This window comes from Oratosquilla oratoria, chromosome 13, assembly GCF_046742065.1.
Source record: "Oratosquilla oratoria isolate Oo_2021 chromosome 13, ASM4674206v1, whole genome shotgun sequence".
NCBI classification, from domain to species: Eukaryota; Metazoa; Arthropoda; class Malacostraca; order Stomatopoda; family Squillidae; genus Oratosquilla; species Oratosquilla oratoria.
In genome coordinates, this window is record NC_134789.1 from 14,787,993 (window position 1) to 14,806,788 (window position 18,796).

At 38.9% G+C, this 18,796-nt stretch overlaps 1 protein-coding gene across 14 annotated transcripts; it reads left to right on the forward strand.

Annotated features, from left to right (window-relative positions):
* The first annotated feature begins 285 nt into the window (after window positions 1–285).
* On the forward strand, window positions 286–18,192 carry LOC143032319 (tRNA N(3)-cytidine methyltransferase METTL6). 14 transcript variants are annotated; one of them, XR_012967099.1, is made up of 26 exons: window positions 286–417; window positions 2,929–3,183; window positions 5,035–5,196; window positions 5,759–5,994; window positions 6,097–6,253; window positions 6,589–6,762; window positions 6,931–7,013; window positions 7,172–7,219; window positions 9,292–9,388; window positions 9,562–9,640; window positions 13,043–13,137; window positions 13,311–13,389; window positions 13,556–13,634; window positions 13,801–13,879; window positions 14,046–14,124; window positions 14,290–14,371; window positions 15,538–15,597; window positions 15,767–15,837; window positions 16,112–16,222; window positions 16,398–16,444; window positions 16,620–16,670; window positions 16,846–16,896; window positions 17,081–17,130; window positions 17,308–17,469; window positions 17,646–17,685; window positions 17,827–18,192. XR_012967099.1 is itself a non-coding variant. In XM_076196855.1 (6 exons), exons 1-5 carry the CDS (start codon window positions 785–787, stop codon window positions 6,251–6,253), a joined length of 831 nt encoding a protein of 276 aa, XP_076052970.1. In that variant the 5' UTR covers window positions 770–784; the 3' UTR covers window positions 6,422–6,582. The 14 variants fall into 14 exon arrangements, 1 of the variants encoding a protein (XP_076052970.1); XR_012967087.1 differs by lacking the exon at window positions 286–417 and adding an exon at window positions 770–805; XR_012967090.1 differs by lacking the exon at window positions 286–417 and adding an exon at window positions 770–805 and having other exon boundaries at window positions 16,120–16,222.
* The last annotated feature ends 604 nt before the right edge of the window (window positions 18,193–18,796 follow it).

Below are 18,796 nucleotides of genomic sequence, written 5' to 3' on the forward strand. Positions count from 1 at the left end.
CTCCTCCTTCTCCTCCTCCTCCTTCTCCTCCTCCTTCCATCTCGTAAATGGTAACATTGATTTGAAATAAGTTCCAATAGTACATACATATACCAAGGCTTTTTCCCCCTTACAAGGGAGGTAGCCAAAAAGTAAAAGACATAAAATCACTTCCACCCATTCCATCCCTGAATACACTCCATACCCCTCCACCCTCCCTCTTATCTTAGCACCAATAGTACCAAGATATTTTTTATAAGTATCATATCTATTTACAACATTAACACAAAGGACCCAAAAGAGTTGTAACGATGTCTTAAATGTGAGAAAGACCTTGTGCGCATGGCACTTTTCCATTGTTTTTAGGTTTATTTTGCTGTGCTGAGTTTACTCCACGGTACCACCGCATCGTTCATTTCTGTCGGCGCTGCAGCCAGGGTAGGTGTGTTCGGAAAGCAAATGTGTAATCGTAGATATTTGAGTTCATCATTTTATATCGTCGTGGTCTAGGTGTACATATAGACACAGCATTCTGCTAAGATTGAATTGTGGGGATGAAATAAGAGGTACAAGTCGAAATGAAGGATATATTACACAGAAAGATAATGCTATCGAAAACTTTGTGGATAGAATCCAGATCAAATAAATTACACGTAAACAGTGTATAAATGCATTACTTGAGTTGACACAACTGGTAAAATGTGTAGCTCTGCCAGTAATTATGCACCACGTAAATGTAATTTGGTGCGCACTATAGTCATACGTGTTTAAAACAGTCCAAATGTGATTTGTTGTCGAGACCAGCATGGGTCGAAGGCATTGGAAGGTGAAATAGATTGGGGGTTGATACATTTCGTAGGCCCGTTCAGTGCATGTTAAGGCTGGCTGTTGGTGATTTAATGTGATTTGACAATGTTCATTCAATGTGCACATGTTGATTTAATGTGATTTGACAATGTTCATTCTATGTGCACATGTTTCAAGACCGTTATATACTTAAAATACTACGAGGAGAGTGAAATCAATGCTGTTGTTGGGATCTAGTTGTCATCACAAAACGATAAGATTGGTTTAGTTCTGTATTTGGGTGATCCAAAATTTATTCCAGACTATGATGGTAGGAAAAGGACTTGTCTATGGTTGTTACTTACGGAAATTGGGAATGGAGACTTGTCAAAGTTTTGGTTAATGAGGGTTTAACACCCCTTACTCCGTTGATAAGATAGACCATGGAGCGCTCTTAAGCTTGCGTATGTAAACAACAAAGGCCAGCACAGTTATTTACCTGTTTCATTAATGTACTAACTCGTATACAAACCATAAAGAATTATATATCTTTTTAAAGCTTAAAAAGTGAACTTCAGTGATGTATAAAATACTATAATGAACATGGGTAAACATTGAAAGTAAAAAAAAAATCTGAGCATTAATAAATCAGTGTGAACATTATACTTATTTATTATATGAAGAATTGATTGTGTGAAAATCTTCACTATCGTCACTTTCATTTTCACCAATTTCAGCAGTTTGTTGCCAAATCATATCACTCGCTTCTTCATGGTCATGTGTGAACATTAGTCTTTACTTTTTAGTTTTTATTTGAAGAATTGATTGTGTGGAAATCTTCACTACTGTCACTTTCATTTTCACCAATTTCAGCAGTTTGTTGCCGAACATCACTCGCTTCTTCATGGTCATGGTTACTCATCATTCATACCACAATCAATATATATCAGCTGAAGAAGAAACAAAGAGTACAATTTGAGTCTGCCTCCTGTCACCTGTGCCATCATTAAAGACCCCTAATTTTCACTAAGCTTTTAGGCACAGTTAGTATTGTCACAATTTTTGTTAGCATGAAACATTAATCATTTGAAACATTTAATTATATTTTTACTTTTAAAACGCTGAAAACGTGGTAAAGCTGCTGTCAGTATAACTATCAACGCGTTTACGAAGAAGTTGCACTCCAAACTGTCTCTTCAAACAGCTATTCTTAAATGACCACTAATTGGTTGTTTCAAAAGAGCAGAAATGATGAGCCAACGGTAGCTCTTGATGCATGAGATATGGGCTTGTGTAAACAAATAAATCAGGGGTCTCGCTGCTTACCAACCAAACCCGAACAAGCACTTTTTTGCTCAAATGCACAATTTTATACAAAAAATTGGAATATGGCTGCACTATTCGACCTATTTTCTTTAAAATTTGTGATTTTTGCGTAATTTGATCAAGGTTGCATTATACTTTGCAAAATTACCAACCACAGCTACGAATACCATCAGTCTCTCTAATTACCAACCAAGGATGGTTTTTTCTTTAACTTTATTAATACAAGTAGACTTGTTTCTGGTAAATACATTCTTGATTATTGTTAATTATGATAATTTAAGGATGGTGAACCAGTGATATGGACAACTAATAACTGGCAATAGCTGATGCAGCATTTGATAAAATATTAAAGGTATCCAATTCTATATTGTGGAGTTGGGCCATCTATCTTGTGTATGATGTATTGTGTTGAATGCATAAGTCTTCATTTAGCAGATGAGGAACCCAAAATGATCTTGCGTAACTTTAAACCTCAAATATTTTTAATCAAAATGTAAAAATCTGCTACAGTAAATTAGATATAGTTAACGTTGCACACACACCCTATCGGGAGGCTAGGATGGTGCCCCTCACAGAGGTATTTGTAGCGTTAAAAAATATATATGTTCTATGGGTTTACCTCGACCCGTATTGGCCAATGGCTCTAATGACCATGATCATTGCTCATATAGGTGATGCTTTGCACCAAACATAGGCAGGAAATAGAGATAGTCATTCGTTGGTAATTGGCTGGTATAAAAGGGAAAACTGTTCTGGCAACCACCTTAATAAAGGAGGGGGAAGAAACCTTTTGGTTTCTCCATGAACCCTTTGTAACTTTTTACTCTTTTCTTGCAGGTCAACATGGACAAGGATGTGCTTAATTCTCACGTTAAAGTTTTAAGTCCAGAGGAAGAGGAAAAGTTACAGAAACAGGATTCAAGAGGGTTGGTTTCAGAATTTTCTCGGAACAAGCTCGAAGTTGAAGCAGGCAAGAACTGGGACAAATTTTATAAACGGAACGAGACAAGATTCTTTAAGGACAGGCACTGGACAACTCGAGAATTTGAAGAGTTGACTGGAGACCCTAAGTGTCGAAGAACATTGCTGGAGGCAAGTTAGATGTGAATTTTGAGCTTACGTTTGTTTAATGTGTGTCTGAGGGGGGGCGGGTAGTGCCTGAGGACTGGAGGGGTGTGTGCACATGTTGGACGATCTTGTTGTTTTAGTCTTCCCACCAAAAGTTTGAGATACAGTTTGTCCACCGATACCAAAAAGTGCTCTCATATATATCTTTCTGACCCCAGTTTGTCCACCCATACCAAAAAGTTAGGTAAGTCCAACACCACCAGAGGCACCACCATCGATGACGAGCACAATAGCACGTCATTTTATACGCACGCCATGCAAACTGCAAAATTTCATTCATACAAATGTTATGCGAGTGTATTTACTACAATCGTAGTAAATTTCAAACGATTACATCATCAGTTACATGTCGGTACGTGGTAAACATGGCGGCCTGCATTCAGCAGTAAATCAAAAAATTGGTTTAGGTTTCAGCGTAAAAAAAAAAGAGCTAAATAAATTCAGTGTATTGGCAACTGACCAAAATGAATGAAAACTACTAGTCTTGCGGATTATTCTAATACCAAAATAAAGGCAGCATGTTACGGAAGAGCTGAGAAATCGGTTGTACCAATTAGTTTTTTTTCTATCGTGTCGGATTATCGGATAACGTCAACATCCATCCCGCCATCTTGTCTATCACTGGTGTTATGGATCAAACATCACTATTAAGTTTATTACTATTATGTTATTAGTGTAATAGACTTATAGTTGAATTATTTGAACTATTCTCTTTAAAATGTGTGATTTTCATGTAATTTGATCAAAGAAGTTACATTTTTATCCTCCGTAATATTACGGACCACAGCTACGATTCGTCCTGCCCGCTATCTATGATCACTGGTGGTATGGATCAAACTACACTATTAAGTTTGTTATTAGTGTAATAGATTGCATATAGTTGAATTATTCAAACTATTTTCTTTCAAATGTGTTATTTTCATGTAATTTGACGGTATTCGTAGCTGGTGGGTAATTTTGCAGAGGATAAAAACGTAATTCTTTGATCAAATTACATGGAAATCGCACATCTTAAAGAAAATAGGTCAAATAATGCAAACATATGCTAAATTTTTATATATTGTTCCTGTCAGTAAAAACGGTCATTGTTTACGTTTGATCGGCTATTAGTCAGACCGCACGTTTCGGCCCGATTTAATTCCATTCAAAATGCAATATCTCGAGAACTAGGACAGCTAGATGGATAATTCGAATTGCATTGTACTCATAGCGACTTTTTGCATCTCATGAGACCTACTTCAGCTCAAATATCAGGAATTCCATTTTCATGTTGCTATCTCGTATACTTCTTTCTGACCCCAAATATTGCATTTCTCAGCCGTAACCATGCCTAAAGAAGTGAAAAAACTTAATAGGAATGGTGGAGGTTGATGGAGTGAACTTGGGGACAACCAAGGATGAGACGGACTGATGGGGTGAAGGGGGCACTGAGCAAGGGAGAAGGCAGGAGAATTATTGTATGCATAATACTGTAATGCAAGGAAGGGATGTGTGCTTATGTGTGAATGATATTTTGTTGCAGCCGAAAGAGATTTCTCCCTGTCTTTTTCTGCGTGAGGGGATGTGGGTGGGTGAAGTGGCCTTGCTGTGTATGTACTGTCTTGCTGCATTGTGTTTGACCCATGCATTCGGTGGATGCAGGGATGACCCCATCTATGAGCTAAGATGGAAGTGAAATGGGTGGGAATAGGTACATGCCTCAGGCTTGGCTACCTCCCTTGTAAGGAGGAAAAGTTCTGTATATAGATAGAAAAGATGTGTGTATATAATAATGTAATGCAGCCACCAGTGGAACTAATGATCTTTTATCTACAGGTTGGATGTGGAGTTGGCAACTTTGTTTATCCACTAATAGAAGATGGTGTAAACATGTTCTTTTATGTGTGTGATTTCTCACCTCGAGCCATTCAGTTGGTGAAGGACAATCCACTTTACAACGAAACTAATGTAAAAGCATTTGTTTGCGATGTAACAAAGGTATGTGAAGTATCTTCTTGCTTTCTATATGGAATTTTGTGCTCAGACAAATGAATCTATTTTGCTTGCACTGGAGAAAAACCCCTAAATATTTGGCATTTTTGTACAAACCTGATGGTAACCTAATACATAGACAAGTTTAAGGTACATAAAGTGAACATGTAACAATAAGTCAGAATTTGGGCGGTTTGAAGGAACTTGGATGCTGCATACAACAAATGCAACCGTTGTTACACATTATGGAAAGCCAACCTACAAAAACTCCAATCATTAAGATTAACAACTGGGTGCCATATAATGGTACATGTAGGTCTACTCTGAAACCAGATTCCCTCACAAAGAGCAGCACATTAAGAATGATAGGTATACAAAGCCGCTTGTGCTCTCCACATTGGATAGCATAATTCGATCAAACTTACATATTACTCTCCATTGTATGCAGACTAGAATCACAACATACTGATATTCTGTACTAGACATCTTTAGAATGAAAATAGGAAGGAATGGTGTTGGGAACAGTAAATTCTATTATTATGGTCAGTAATGTTGGTTCACTTTGCAGGATGATCTATCGAGTACAGTGGGGCAAGATTTAGTTGATGTTATAAGCCTGATATTTGTATTATCAGCCATACACCCAGAAAATTTTACAGCAGTGGTGAGGAATCTTCATAAATGCCTAAGTCCAGGTGGATTGATACTCTTCAGAGATTATGGGTTGTATGACATGGCTCAGATTAGATTTGGTCCTGGAAGCAAACTTGGTGAAAACTTTTATGTGAGACAGGATGGGACTAGGTATGTAAATTCTTAGTTCTTTCTCTGTAACTTGTTTGCAAAATGTGCATTTAGTTTATTGAAAGTTCTTTCCACTATACTTAGTTTCCAATTATCTTACAGGAGCTACTATTTCTCGATTGAAGAAGTGGCAAAATTGTTTGAGAAAGAAGGTTTTGTTATGAGAACTAATGAGTATATCTCGAGACAAACCATCAACAGGAAGGAAGGCATAGATGCCCAGAGGATCTTTGTTCAAGCAACCATTGAAAAACCTTAGGTTGGTGTAGTGCACTATTGTGTTAAAATTATACATTGATTCTGATGAACACATTGTATGATTTCTGTGATTATAATGTATTGCACTCTAATTTTTTACTGAATCCTTGAATTGGAGAAGGGATTTTTATGCATAGGGCTGTTGATAATAGAGCTCTATTTCTTTCAGGTAATTTGGAGATGGCGAGCCAATGATACAACTCGTTCATAGAATTTTCTTTGCTGATGAGTTTTTTTTGTGCTGAATTCTGATGGTTGTACGTAAGTCGCTGATATAGATTATTTATTGTATATTAATATGGTAATGAAGCTGTGCTGACAGATTTTATTTTTCAGGGTTGGTCGTCCGTAGGGCACCATGGAATATGGCCAAAGTATTCGGCTAAAACAAGATCTGTGGGTGAACTGCAAGGAATCAAGTGCAATGGGCTGACTGCAGATCCTGGTGCAAGCTGCTGCTAAGAAACTTGTGAACAGGCTTCTCTGAGAAAGTTGTGGGCATCATAAAAGGTAATCTACAAAATTGACTGTTGTTGGGAGTTTAAATATTAAGTGATGACAAACCATCTTTCACCTGACCTTGTGATGTACACTTTGTCCCAACATGCTGATACTTGAATATTGTATGAAATTTTATGAAATTGGAAAAAAACTAATGATTTCATTTTAAACTTGCAGGTATTCTCAAGTAAACAAGCATCAAATGCAGAAGTAGTATGCAAGAGTACATACTATGTTGAAGTGTTTTCAAAAGATTTAAGGTAATTGTATTGCAGTATTAGAAATTTTTATTTTAAAGTGATGATCAAACCATCTTTCGCCTGATATCATTGATGTAACAGTCCCAGCTGATACTAACAGGGTGTTTATAATATATAAAACCATATTGTCAAAGTTAATACCCTAATTTGCTTCACAGGACTGTCGCAAGCTGCCAGTTAACCTCAAAGTACATGAAATTCTTCAGGTATGTGTATTTGAAATTAACTATTGATAATTGGCAAGTGGTTATTAGGTATACAATGAATGATTATTGCTGGTTATTGTTGTTGTTCCCTAGACTGTCTGTCCGAGCAGTCCCATCTCCCCAAGGAATGCCACAGCCGAAACTGTGTATGTTGTGTTGTTTGCGTGCATGATTGTGTATAATGCAGTCTTCCATTATGTGTTGTATGGTATGGGGTGAAGTGTTACATCCTGGGCAGCTGTTCATAATGCGGTCATCCAACCTCTTCTGGATGTCTGTTATATATTTTATTAGATTTTGGCAGGGGATAGCATCAAAAGCTTTACTATTGTGTTATAAGAAGTAATCTGTGGTTAATGTGTGAAGGATGGGGCTCCACATTTGGGAGCACATACAAACCCACCCACCCCCTTTTTTTTTTTGTGTGTGTGGCAGGTGTGAAGCAAGTAATATTTAGGATAAGTGGAGGCTCCTCTCTACCCCACTTACGTTCCATGTTTCCTTTCCTCTTCCTGTTAGGTTCCATGTTTCTAGAAAGAGTTTGTGTTTGAGATGAGGTATCTGAGAAGTATTATGGGGGTTAATATGCTGGTTAGAGTGAGAGAAGTATGATGGGGGTTGCTATGCTGGTTAGAGTGAGAAATGAGGAGAATGAAGGTGTTAAGGGAGTTGGGAGATGAGGGTGGATGAAAGAGTATTGGGATGGTTTGGACACATGGAAAGAATGAGTGAAGAAAGACTAGTGAAAGGTATGGAAGGCAGATGTGGAGGGAGTGACCATGAGGGGCAACTTCGGATGAGATGGATGGGGTGAAAGGTGCTTTGGGGAAGGTCTGGAGAGGACAGAAGACGGGTAAATGGAAAATGGTTGTATATGGATGGGGGGGGTTTGTATGTGTGAGAAAAAATTGAATTGTATATGGATGATGTGATGCATGTGGTGGGATGGGGGGGGGTTTGTATGTGTGAGAAAAAATTGACTTGCACAAAGGGGTTTCTCCCAGTCTTCTTTTCTGCACAAGGGGGGTCGCAGATTTAACCCCTTCCATACGGTGCCGCACACGTAGGCGTCATGGGGAGCGAGTGTATTCGCGAGGCTGCCATATCGGCGTCTTGATTATATTTATTGTAGTCGCCCCTCCATAATGACATTCTTTTTAATTCTTTTGTAATCGCATTTTCTATGGTTATCAAAATTCACGGGTGAAGAGAGAACGATCGATATAAGCGGTGACTATATTTTATGATGCGAGTATTATTACGACACGTCGTACGGCTGGCATTGGCTGCTGCCACCGAGATCTAAGTCCATGACGCCTACGTGTGCGGCACCGTATGGAAGCGGTTAATGAAGCAACCTTGCTGTGTCTTACGACACTAACATAGGACAGTGGACAAGATACAGGGATGACCCGCCACAGTATGGAGATGAGACAGGGAACTGGCATTTTTTCAAATACTAGGTTGAGTGTATGAGAAGAATGGGCCAAGAAATCCAGTCAATGGGAATGTGGGAAATACATGGTGTACATGAATGTTCCAAGACATTGGTGACATGATTGTTCCAGCTGCTTTGGTCAGCTTTCAAATCTTTACACCTATTCTTGGTTATTGTAATAATGTGATATACATCATCCTATCTAACTCCACAGGGGTTCCTTGAAACATGAAGATTGGGGTTTTCGTTCTATGGACCTTGATATAAAGGGTAGTAGTGGCAAACTACAAATGGTTATTTGCTATTTACCATGTTGATAAATGTGAGTAGGCAGAGAGGAAGGGGAATCTGAATTAGAATTTCAAGGATGCTTGAGGTTGAGAGAAATTCCTAATTTAACTTGGCCACAGCGATCAGTGTTCTACATTTATTGTAGTGCACTTTTGCACTGTGGCAAAATTGAATGTGGTCACCAGCAGGACTTCAAAGTATTGTTATGGGGTACTTCTAGAAAACCACATACAAATGTATGATATGCATACAGAATACGTTTGGCCTTCCTCCTCCTCCGGAGGAAGGTGGCAGTCAGAGTAATGGTGTGTGTGGTAATGTTTTTATTTTTGCTGGTTTCCAGGTCTTTGCAGTATAAAGTAACATTTCCTTAATGCTACTCTAGTTTTGCTGACGTGATGTTTGGTGCAAGATTGTATACAGACCTAAACTTCTTTGAGGTGGGCAGTTAAAAAAATACGTTTACCTATGCCATGTATTGTGATGATATTGTCTCTACGGTATTCAGAACCATAAGTGCTGATAGCTTGTCGACACTGAACTATTTCTTGTTGAATACATCAAACTTGAAAAACAACTTCAAATGTTAAAGATAAATTTCTGCTGTTGACAGGATGTAGTTGATTCATGTCATCCTGTGATGTACACATCTAGACCAAGAAACAATGGTCATGTTTCTCCAAATTCACAAGGTTGGTAGTTTTGTGGTTATTCTGTTCTTGTAGTATATTGTGATGAAATTGTCGCGACGGTCTTCAGAAACATAGTTGCTGATATGTTGTCGACACTGAAATGTTCCATGTTCCTAAAACTTAAATAAATTCATATTGGATGTTCAAGTTTGTTTTAATTTGACAGTGTTGTTTGCGTGCATGATTTTGTATAATGCAGTCTTCCATTATGTGTTGTATGGTATGGGGTGAAGTGTTACATCCTGGGCAGCTGTTCACAATGCGGTCATCCAACATCTTCTGGTAGCTTAAGTGCTGGGTGGTGGCCACACCACAGTCTGGCCAGGTGGACTCTGTCCTTTCGTTGGAGAGAGGATTCAGAAGGGTGGATATCAGAGGGTCTGGCATGCAGCAATGTGTTGTCTTTCAGTGTGTTAATGGAGCGGTGAGTGATGATTATGAATATGTTTCCGGAGGCTCATATTTGGTGGTTGTGGAGGAAGAGAAGAGTAGCTATTTGTGATGCAGGTCTTTGGGTGTTGTTTTAATGTTTCTTGGTGTGTGTGTGGGTGTTCTGTGTAGCGGGTGTGATGTGTTTGTGGTGGCTGCGGCAAGTGTTTGTGCCTCTCATGTCGAGGTGGTCCTTGACTTTGAGGACTTTTGTTTCATGGTGTAAATGGTCTGTAGGTGTTGTATTTTTGCAGCCTGTAATTGTTTTTAGGGCTTTGTTTGGTATGATTTGAAGGGTGATGTGGTGTGTCTCACTGAGATTAGGAGCCCATGCAGGACTCGCATAATTCATCACTGAGCGTATGCATTGTTTGTATATTGTTGTATTCGTTTCTTTGTTTTGTCCAAATGTTTCAGTGATTGACTTAAGTGCGTTAAGTCTAGGTGTGCATTTGTTTTTTATATTTGAAGTGTTGTTTGAAAGACATGGATGTATCGTATGTTACACCAAGAATTTTCGGTATGTTTGTGTGTGGTATTAGTGTTGTTGATGTAGAGATGAGTTATGTATTCACTTGGTCTTTTGGATCATGTTTTCGACTCGTGATCGACAGCTATTTCCCTCCTGGAAGAGAGCTCAGAGCTCGTAGGTCCGATCTATGGGTAATGCTATGACCTTTCACACACACACACCCCCAACTCCCCGCCCACGAGAGTCAGAGTAACGACCCGAAGCGCAGCTGTACCAAAATTAATTTCGGCCCTGGGCAGGATTCTAACCAAGCACTACGCGCACCACCATGCTAGTAGTTCATCGTTCTACCAACTGCGTGTTCTTTTGTCCAGTTGGTGAGGAGAGTTGCTGTAGATTTGGTTGGAGCTATTGAGTCTAATGAACCATGTGTTGAGTGTATCAAGGTATAGCTGGATTATTTCTGCAGCTTTGTCCGTGTTACGATGTGTGCATTTGATTGTTATTTCATCTGCGTAGGAAGAGATTTGTATTTCTGAGGTGTCTGGTGTGGGTATGTCATGCATGGGGGATAGAACAGAGCCCTGTGGTACTCCATTCTTAATGTTTCTGATGCGCGACGATTGGCCATTATATGACACAAGCATTCCTACCTGCCAGATAATTGGCCAGCCATCTTTTGGTGTTATTGTGCATGTCTGTGTTATATATTTTATTAGATTGTGGCAGGGGATAGCATCAAAAGCTTTACTATTGTGTTATAAGAAGTAATCTGTGGTTAGTGTGTGAAGGATTGGGCTCCACATTTGGGAGCATGTGATCTAAATTGAACTTTGGCAGGTGTGAAGCAAGTAGTATTTAGGATAGTGGAGGCTCCTCTCTACCCCACTTACGTTCCAGAGATTTGTATTTCTGAGGTGTCTGGTGTGGGTATGTCATGCATGTATAGATTAAAGAGCATGGGGGATAGAACAGAGCCCTGTGGTACTCCATTCTTAATGTTTCTGATGCGCGACGATTGGCCATTATATGACGCAAGCATTCCTACCTGCCAGATAATTGGCCAGCCATCTTTTGGTGTTATTGTGCATGTCTGTGTTATATATTTTATTAGATTGTGGCAGGGGATAGCATCAAAAGCTTTACTATTGTGTTATAAGAAGTAATCTGTGGTTAATGTGTGAAGGATTGGGCTCCACATTTGGGAGCATGTGATCTAAATTGAACTTTGGCAGGTGTGAAGCAAGTAGTATTTAGGATAGTGGAGGATCCTCTCTACCCCACTTACGTTCCATGTTTCATTTCCTCTTCCTGTTAGGTTCCATGTTTCTAGAAAGAGTTTGTGTTTGAGATGAGGTATCTGAGAAGTATTATGGGGGTTAATATGCTGGTTAGAGTGAGAGAAGTATGATGGGGGTTGCTATGCTGGTTAGAGTGAGAAATGAGGAGAATGAAGGTGTTAAGGGAGTTGGGAGATAAGGGTGGATGAAAGAGTATTGGGATGGTTTGGACACATGGAAAGAATGAGTGAAGAAAGACTAGTGAAAGGTATGGAAGGCAGATGTGGAGGGAGTGACCATGAGGGGCAACTTAGGATGAGATGGATGGGGTGAAAGGTGCTTTGGGGAAGGTAGGGAGAGGACAGAAGACGGGTAAATGGAGAATGGTCGTATATGGATGATGTGATGCATGAGGTGGGATGTGGAGGGGGGGGGGTGTATGTGTGAGAAAAAATTGACTTTCACAAAGGGATTTCTCCCAGTCTTCTTTTCTGCACAAGGGGGGGTCACAGATTTAATGAAGCGACTTTGCTGTGTCTTACGTCACTAACACAGGACAGTGGACAAGATACAGGGATGACCCGCCACAGTATGGAGATGAGACAGGGAACTGGCATTTTTTCAAATACTAGGTTGAGTGTATGAGAAGAATGGGCCAAGAAATCCAGTCAATGGGAATGTGGGAAATACATGGTGTACATGAATGTTCCAAGACATTGGTGACATGATTGTTCCAGCTGCTTTGGTCAGCTTTCAAATCTTTACACCTATTCTTGGTTATTGTAATAATGTGATATACGTCATCCTATCTAACTCCACAGGGGTTCCTTGAAACATGCAGATTGGGGTTTTCGTTCTATGGACCTTGATATAAAGGGTAGTAGTGGCAAACTACAAATGTTGATAAATGTGAGTAGGCAGAGAGGAAGGGGAATCTGAATTAGAATTTCAAGGATGCTTGAGGTTGAGAGAAATTCCTAATTTAACTTGGCCACAGCGATCAGTGGTCTACATTTATTGTAGTGCACTTTTGCACTGTGGCAAAATTGAATGTGGTCACCAGCAGGACTTCAAAGTATTGTTATGGGGTACTTCTAGAAAACCACATACAAATGTATGATATGCATACAGAATACGTTTGGCCTTCCTCCTCCTCCGGAGGAAGGTGGCAGTCAGAGTAATGGTGTGTGTGGTAATGTTTTTATTTTTGCTGGTTTCCAGGTCTGCAGTATAAAGTAACATTTCCTTAATGCTACTCTAGTTTTGCTGACGTGATGTTTGGTGCAAGATTGTATACAGACCTAAACTTCTTTGAGGTGGGCAGTTAAAAAAATACGTTTACCTATGCCATGTATTGTGATGATATTGTCTCTACGGTATTCAGAACCATAAGTGCTGATAGCTTGTCGACACTGAACTATTTCTTGTTGAATACATCAAACTTGAAAAACAACTTCAAATGTTAAAGATAAATTTCTGCTGTTGACAGGATGTAGTTGATTCATGTCATCCTGTGATGTACACATCTAGACCAAGAAAAAATGGTCAAGTTTCTCCAAATTTACAAGGTTGGTAATTTTGTGGTTATTCTGTTCTTGTAGTATATTGTGATGAAATTGTCGCGACGGTCTTCAGAAACATAGTTGCTGATATGTTGTCGACACTGAAATGTTCCATGTTCCTAAAACTTAAATAAAATCATATCGGATGTTCAAGTTTGTTTTAATTTGACAGAATGTAGTGGATTCCCATCATCCTGTAAGCTTCATCTAAACTAAGAAATTGTAGTCTGGCTACCAAATTTACTCAAAAGGTTGGTAATTTTGTGTTTAATCTTTTATTTTTGTATTCTTTGATGAAATTGTCGCGACGGTCTTCAGAAACATAGTTGCTGATATGTTGTCGACACTGAAATGTTCCATGTTCCTAAAACTTAAATATAATCATATCAGATGTTCAAGTTTGTTTTAATTTGACAGAATGTAGTGGATTCCCATCATCCTGTAAGCTTCATCTAAACGAAGAAATTGTAGTCTGGCTACCAAATTTACTCAAAAGGTTGGTAATTTTGTGTTTAATCTTTTATTTTTGTATTCTTTGATGAAATTGTCGCGACGGTCTTCAGAAACATAGTTGCTGATATGTTGTCGACACTGAAATGTTCCATGTTCCTAAAACTTAAATAAGATCATATCGGATGTTCAAGTTTGTTTTAATTTGACAGAATGTAGTGGATTCCCATCATCCTGTAAGCTTCATCTAAACGAAGAAATTGTAGTCTGGCTACCAAATTTACTCAAAAGGTTGGTAATTTTGTGTTTAATCTTTTATTTTTGTATTCTTTGATGAAATTGTCGCGACGGTCTTCAGAAACATAGTTGCTGATATTTTGTCGACACTGAATTATTCACCATAACACAATTTAGGCTGACTACTTAAAGTGTTCAAGTAAAGTTTTATTTCCATAGAATGTACTTGACCAGAAGACTGCAGGTCCTCTGCAAGAGACCAGGGGCAGTGAATTGGTTCGTCACTGGAATCCTGATATTGGTAAGTATAAGTGAACCTTGTAGGATGGATGTATAGATAACTAGTCGATATATATGCGCTGAATGGCCTTTGGCTCCGGCGCGTGGCAAATAGCCACAGACTTCATAAATTCAATTCAATTGTAGGATGGATGGGGCAGTAACATGGAACATACAAAAGATGGTTTGGACACAAAGCCAGAATGAGAGGGAGAGCTGTGGGAGTGGATTTATGCCTTTTGACTATCTCCTTTGTAATGGGAAAATGTGCTTGGTGTGTGTATTTATTATTTTATATGAGGAGGAATGGGCAGGGGGGTGGGGTAGTATGTGTGAGTAAATTTTGACGCAGCCCGAAGGGATTTCTCCCCGTCTTCTCCTTATATGCAAGGGGGGTCGCCGATTAAATGAAGTGGCCTTGCTGTGTCTTGCGACACTGCTTCTGACCCAGGGCGGTGGGCAGGGTGCAGGGATGACCCGTCATCCAGGAGGTGCTCAGATGAGAGGGAGGGGTGTGGAGTGTATGTAGGGATGAAATGGGTGGGAGTGTTTTTATGCCTTTCCCTTTTTGGCTACCTCCCTTGTAAGGGGGAAAAAGCCTTGGTATATGTATGTATATATATATACACTCTATTGGAGGGAGTGAACATGAGGGGGCATCCTAGGATAAGATGGATGGATGGGGTGAAGGGGGCAGAAGACCGGGGTGAATGGAGAATGGTTGTATATGGATGATGCTGTGATGCATGAGGTGGAATGGATGGGGGGGTGAGGTAGGTGTGAGAAATTTTTCACTCGGCATAGGGGGGTCACCGATTTAATGAAGTGGTCTTGCTGTGTCTTACGACATTGCGACAAGGTGCAGGAATGACCCATCATCCAGGAGGAGCTAAGATATGAGGGAGGGCAGTGTATTTAGGGATGGAATGGGTGGAAATGGTTTTATGCCTTTTTCTTTTTGGCTACCTCTTTGTAAGGGGGGGAGAAAGCCTTGGTATATATGTATTTATCTAAGCCTTTGTTGGATTTCAAATGCAGTGATGGTTGGGGTAATGCATCTAATTGGGTTTCACAAGGTCTTTAGTTGAAGACGCAATATTTGTGCTCTTTGCTATGGGGATTATGCAGTTATTGTAAGTCCTGATTTATACTTGTATAAATTTATTTGCTTGTTTTTTGTATTGACAGCATGTGGTTGGTTTAGACTCAAGTTGACAGCAGCATTCCATGGTGATGTTTGAATGTCAGGTATGTAGTACAAGTTTTCAGAATAAATTTACCATATTGTGATGAATTCCATCCTTAATTCAGACTAGAGTCTCTGATATCCATGAAAGATTGGGTTTTCTGAGGTTAAAGTAATTGATATGGTTAATTGTGTGGTGGCAGGTTTACTGAATGGTCTTTCATTTTTCAGATTAAATATTCACCCAGCTGACATATGGTGTTGTATAGATCTTCCAATTGTGTGCCAAAGAAGATTTAATGGTATGTTTTTTCTGAAGATAAACTAAGGTGCAGAATGTAGCTTGTCAATATAGGGTTGCACATACAATTAAAAGTATCAAGTTCTTTTTCTCCTTGGGAGGGAGTAGCAGAATGACTAGTGTCTTTAGTAATGTTACATCTATGATGATTCATGTACCACACATAATCAGATGATGACAAATATTCATCACCCACCAAACTTACCTGATAATGTGATGTTGTTGTATTGCAAAATTATAATTATTTTTGTGCTCATACTGGCATCTTGTTTCAGTTTTTTAGAATGGAGATCTGTTTACCACATACTTCTGATGACCAATATTCACCCATCAAATACACCTGAGTATGGAAGATGTAACGAACGTTCAACAGGCAATATTATAAGGTGAGATTAATGTTCAGTATCTACATGGCATTTGCACTCATGATGATCTATGTACCACACATAAAAATTTGATGACAAACATTCATCACCCACCAAAATTTCCTGACTTCAGTTGTTCCCTTGGGAATTTTTATTCTGCATTTGGTACTTCACTACATGTATTTTGTCTTTTCAGGGTTGTTGAAATGGAGGATTAATGATCAAGAGTTCTACTGGTGATAGGTGAGATCAATGTTCAGGATTAAAATGCTATATCTATTCATGATGATCTATGTACCACACATAAATATTTGATGACAAACATTCATCACCCACCAAAATTTCCTGACTTCAGTTGTTACCTTAGGAATTTTTATTCTGCATTTGGTACTTCACTACATGTATTTTGTCTTTTCAGGGTTGTTGAAATGGAGGACTAATGATCAAGAGTTCTACTGGTGATTAGAAGGTGAGATCAATGTTCAGGATTAAAATGCTATATCCATTCATGATGATCTATGTACCACACATAAATATTTGATGACAAACATTCATCACCCACCAAAATTTCCTGACTTCAGTTGTTCCCTTGGGAATTTTTATTCTGCATTTGGTACTTTACTACATGTATTTTGTCTTTTCAGGGTTGTTGAAATGGAGGACTAATGATCAAGAGTTCTACTGGTGATTAGAAGGTGAGATCAATGTTCAGGATTAAAATGCTATATCCATTCATGATGATCTATGTACCACACATAAAAATTTGATGACAAACATTCATCACCCACCAAAATTTCCTGACTTCAGTTATTATCTTGGGTATATTTATTGTGCGTTTGGTTCTTCATTATTATTATTATTATTTTTTTTTTTCTTCAGGGTTGTTGAGATTGCGATCTAAAGTTCTACAGGCGATATTTGAAAACAAGGTGAGATTATTCTTCATGATTATAAATGTATATCCATTAATGATGACCTATGTACCACACATAACTATTTGATGACAAACATTCATCACCCACCAAAATTTCCTGACTTAATTTTGCTATGTGAAGGAAATTTTATTCTGCATTAGGTACTTACCTCCATACATCTTCTTTTTCAAGGATAAAAAAAAAAAGTTCAATTTGCGATTCTGAGATTGGCAAAAACATCAATTGGAGGATTACTATTCCAATTCTTCCTGTAGTATGTCCACACTGCTTTGACATTTTGACCCACATCCTTTATACTGCTATAGGAACCATAACAAAGCTGTAGAAGTTGAGGTGAGTTGTTAGTAGCCTTTACCATGTACTAAATGGAGTGAATGAATGATGAATTTTATCCGTAATTCAGACTAGAGTCTCTGATCTTCATGATTGATTGGGTTTTCTGATTGAATATAGTGGGATAAAAATTGCTATTTAGTAAATTCATGTGATGACAGAACTTCTTGTTTCAGTGTGGTGCTTCTGGGTCCTGGCAGAATGTTGGATATTATGGTGAGTGCAACTGACCACAGAACCATTTAGTTGGTATATGGGATGCCTGTGAAGTTTGCTTGTAGTATAATGGCTGAAATTATTTGATATCAACTTTTAGATATTGTACAACTTACATGTAATTTTTTAATTTAATTTCAGGATTGATTGGGTGAGTGTTCAAGATTTCTCCAAAAGTACCTGAAATATCCAATGATTAAATAACAAAAAGTGATGGGAACATTGTCAGCTGGAACTTTGGAAATGTCTCCAAGATGGTAAATGTTCGAGTTGTACTTCTGTTGGAGTCTTGTGAAAGTTTCCACAGAAGTGGAACCCTGAAACTCTGCCATCATAGGGGAGTAGAAGGAGATCTAGGGGGCAACTTTCCTTATGATGTTTGTACCGTGCGACTGAGGTTTTAGTATTTATGTACATAAATATGTCCTAAATAGATCAAAGGAAGCTCATGTGTAATACTTTTTGCAGGTGCAAAGGATTATTCTCCAAATAAAAATTAAAAGATTATATTGTTTACTATTCCTGTCTGAAATTAATTAATATTAGCGAGGATGCTTTAGGGAACTGTACGGAGTATTGTTTTGTGAGGAGGATCGAGTCTGATTAGCGTGGGAACTGCTGCTGCCATTTAGGTAGCGAGAACTACATATGGAGTAGAAAATATAAGGATAGGTTACTTGAATCTGGGGTGCTTTTCATTTTATCTATTATAAGAAATAAAGAGTAATAGGATGGTTTGGACACATGGAAAGAATGAGTGAAGAAAGACTAGTAAAGGAGGTATAGAAGGCAGATGTGGAGGGAGTGAACATGAGAGGACGTCCTAGGAGATGGATGGATGGGGTGAAGGGGGCTTTGGGGAATGTCTGTTGAGGAAGGACAGAAGATGGAAGATGTGATGCATGAGGTGGAATGGATGGGGGGTGAGGTAGTGTGTGTGCAAAATTTTGACGCAGCCCAAAGGGATTTCTCCCTGTCCTTTCCTTTATATGGGGGGGGGTTTGCCAATTTAATGAAGCGGCCTTACCGTGTCTTGCGGAACTGCTTCTGACCCAGGACAGGGTGCAGGGATGACCCATCATCTAGGTGCTAAGACGGGAGGGGTGTGGAG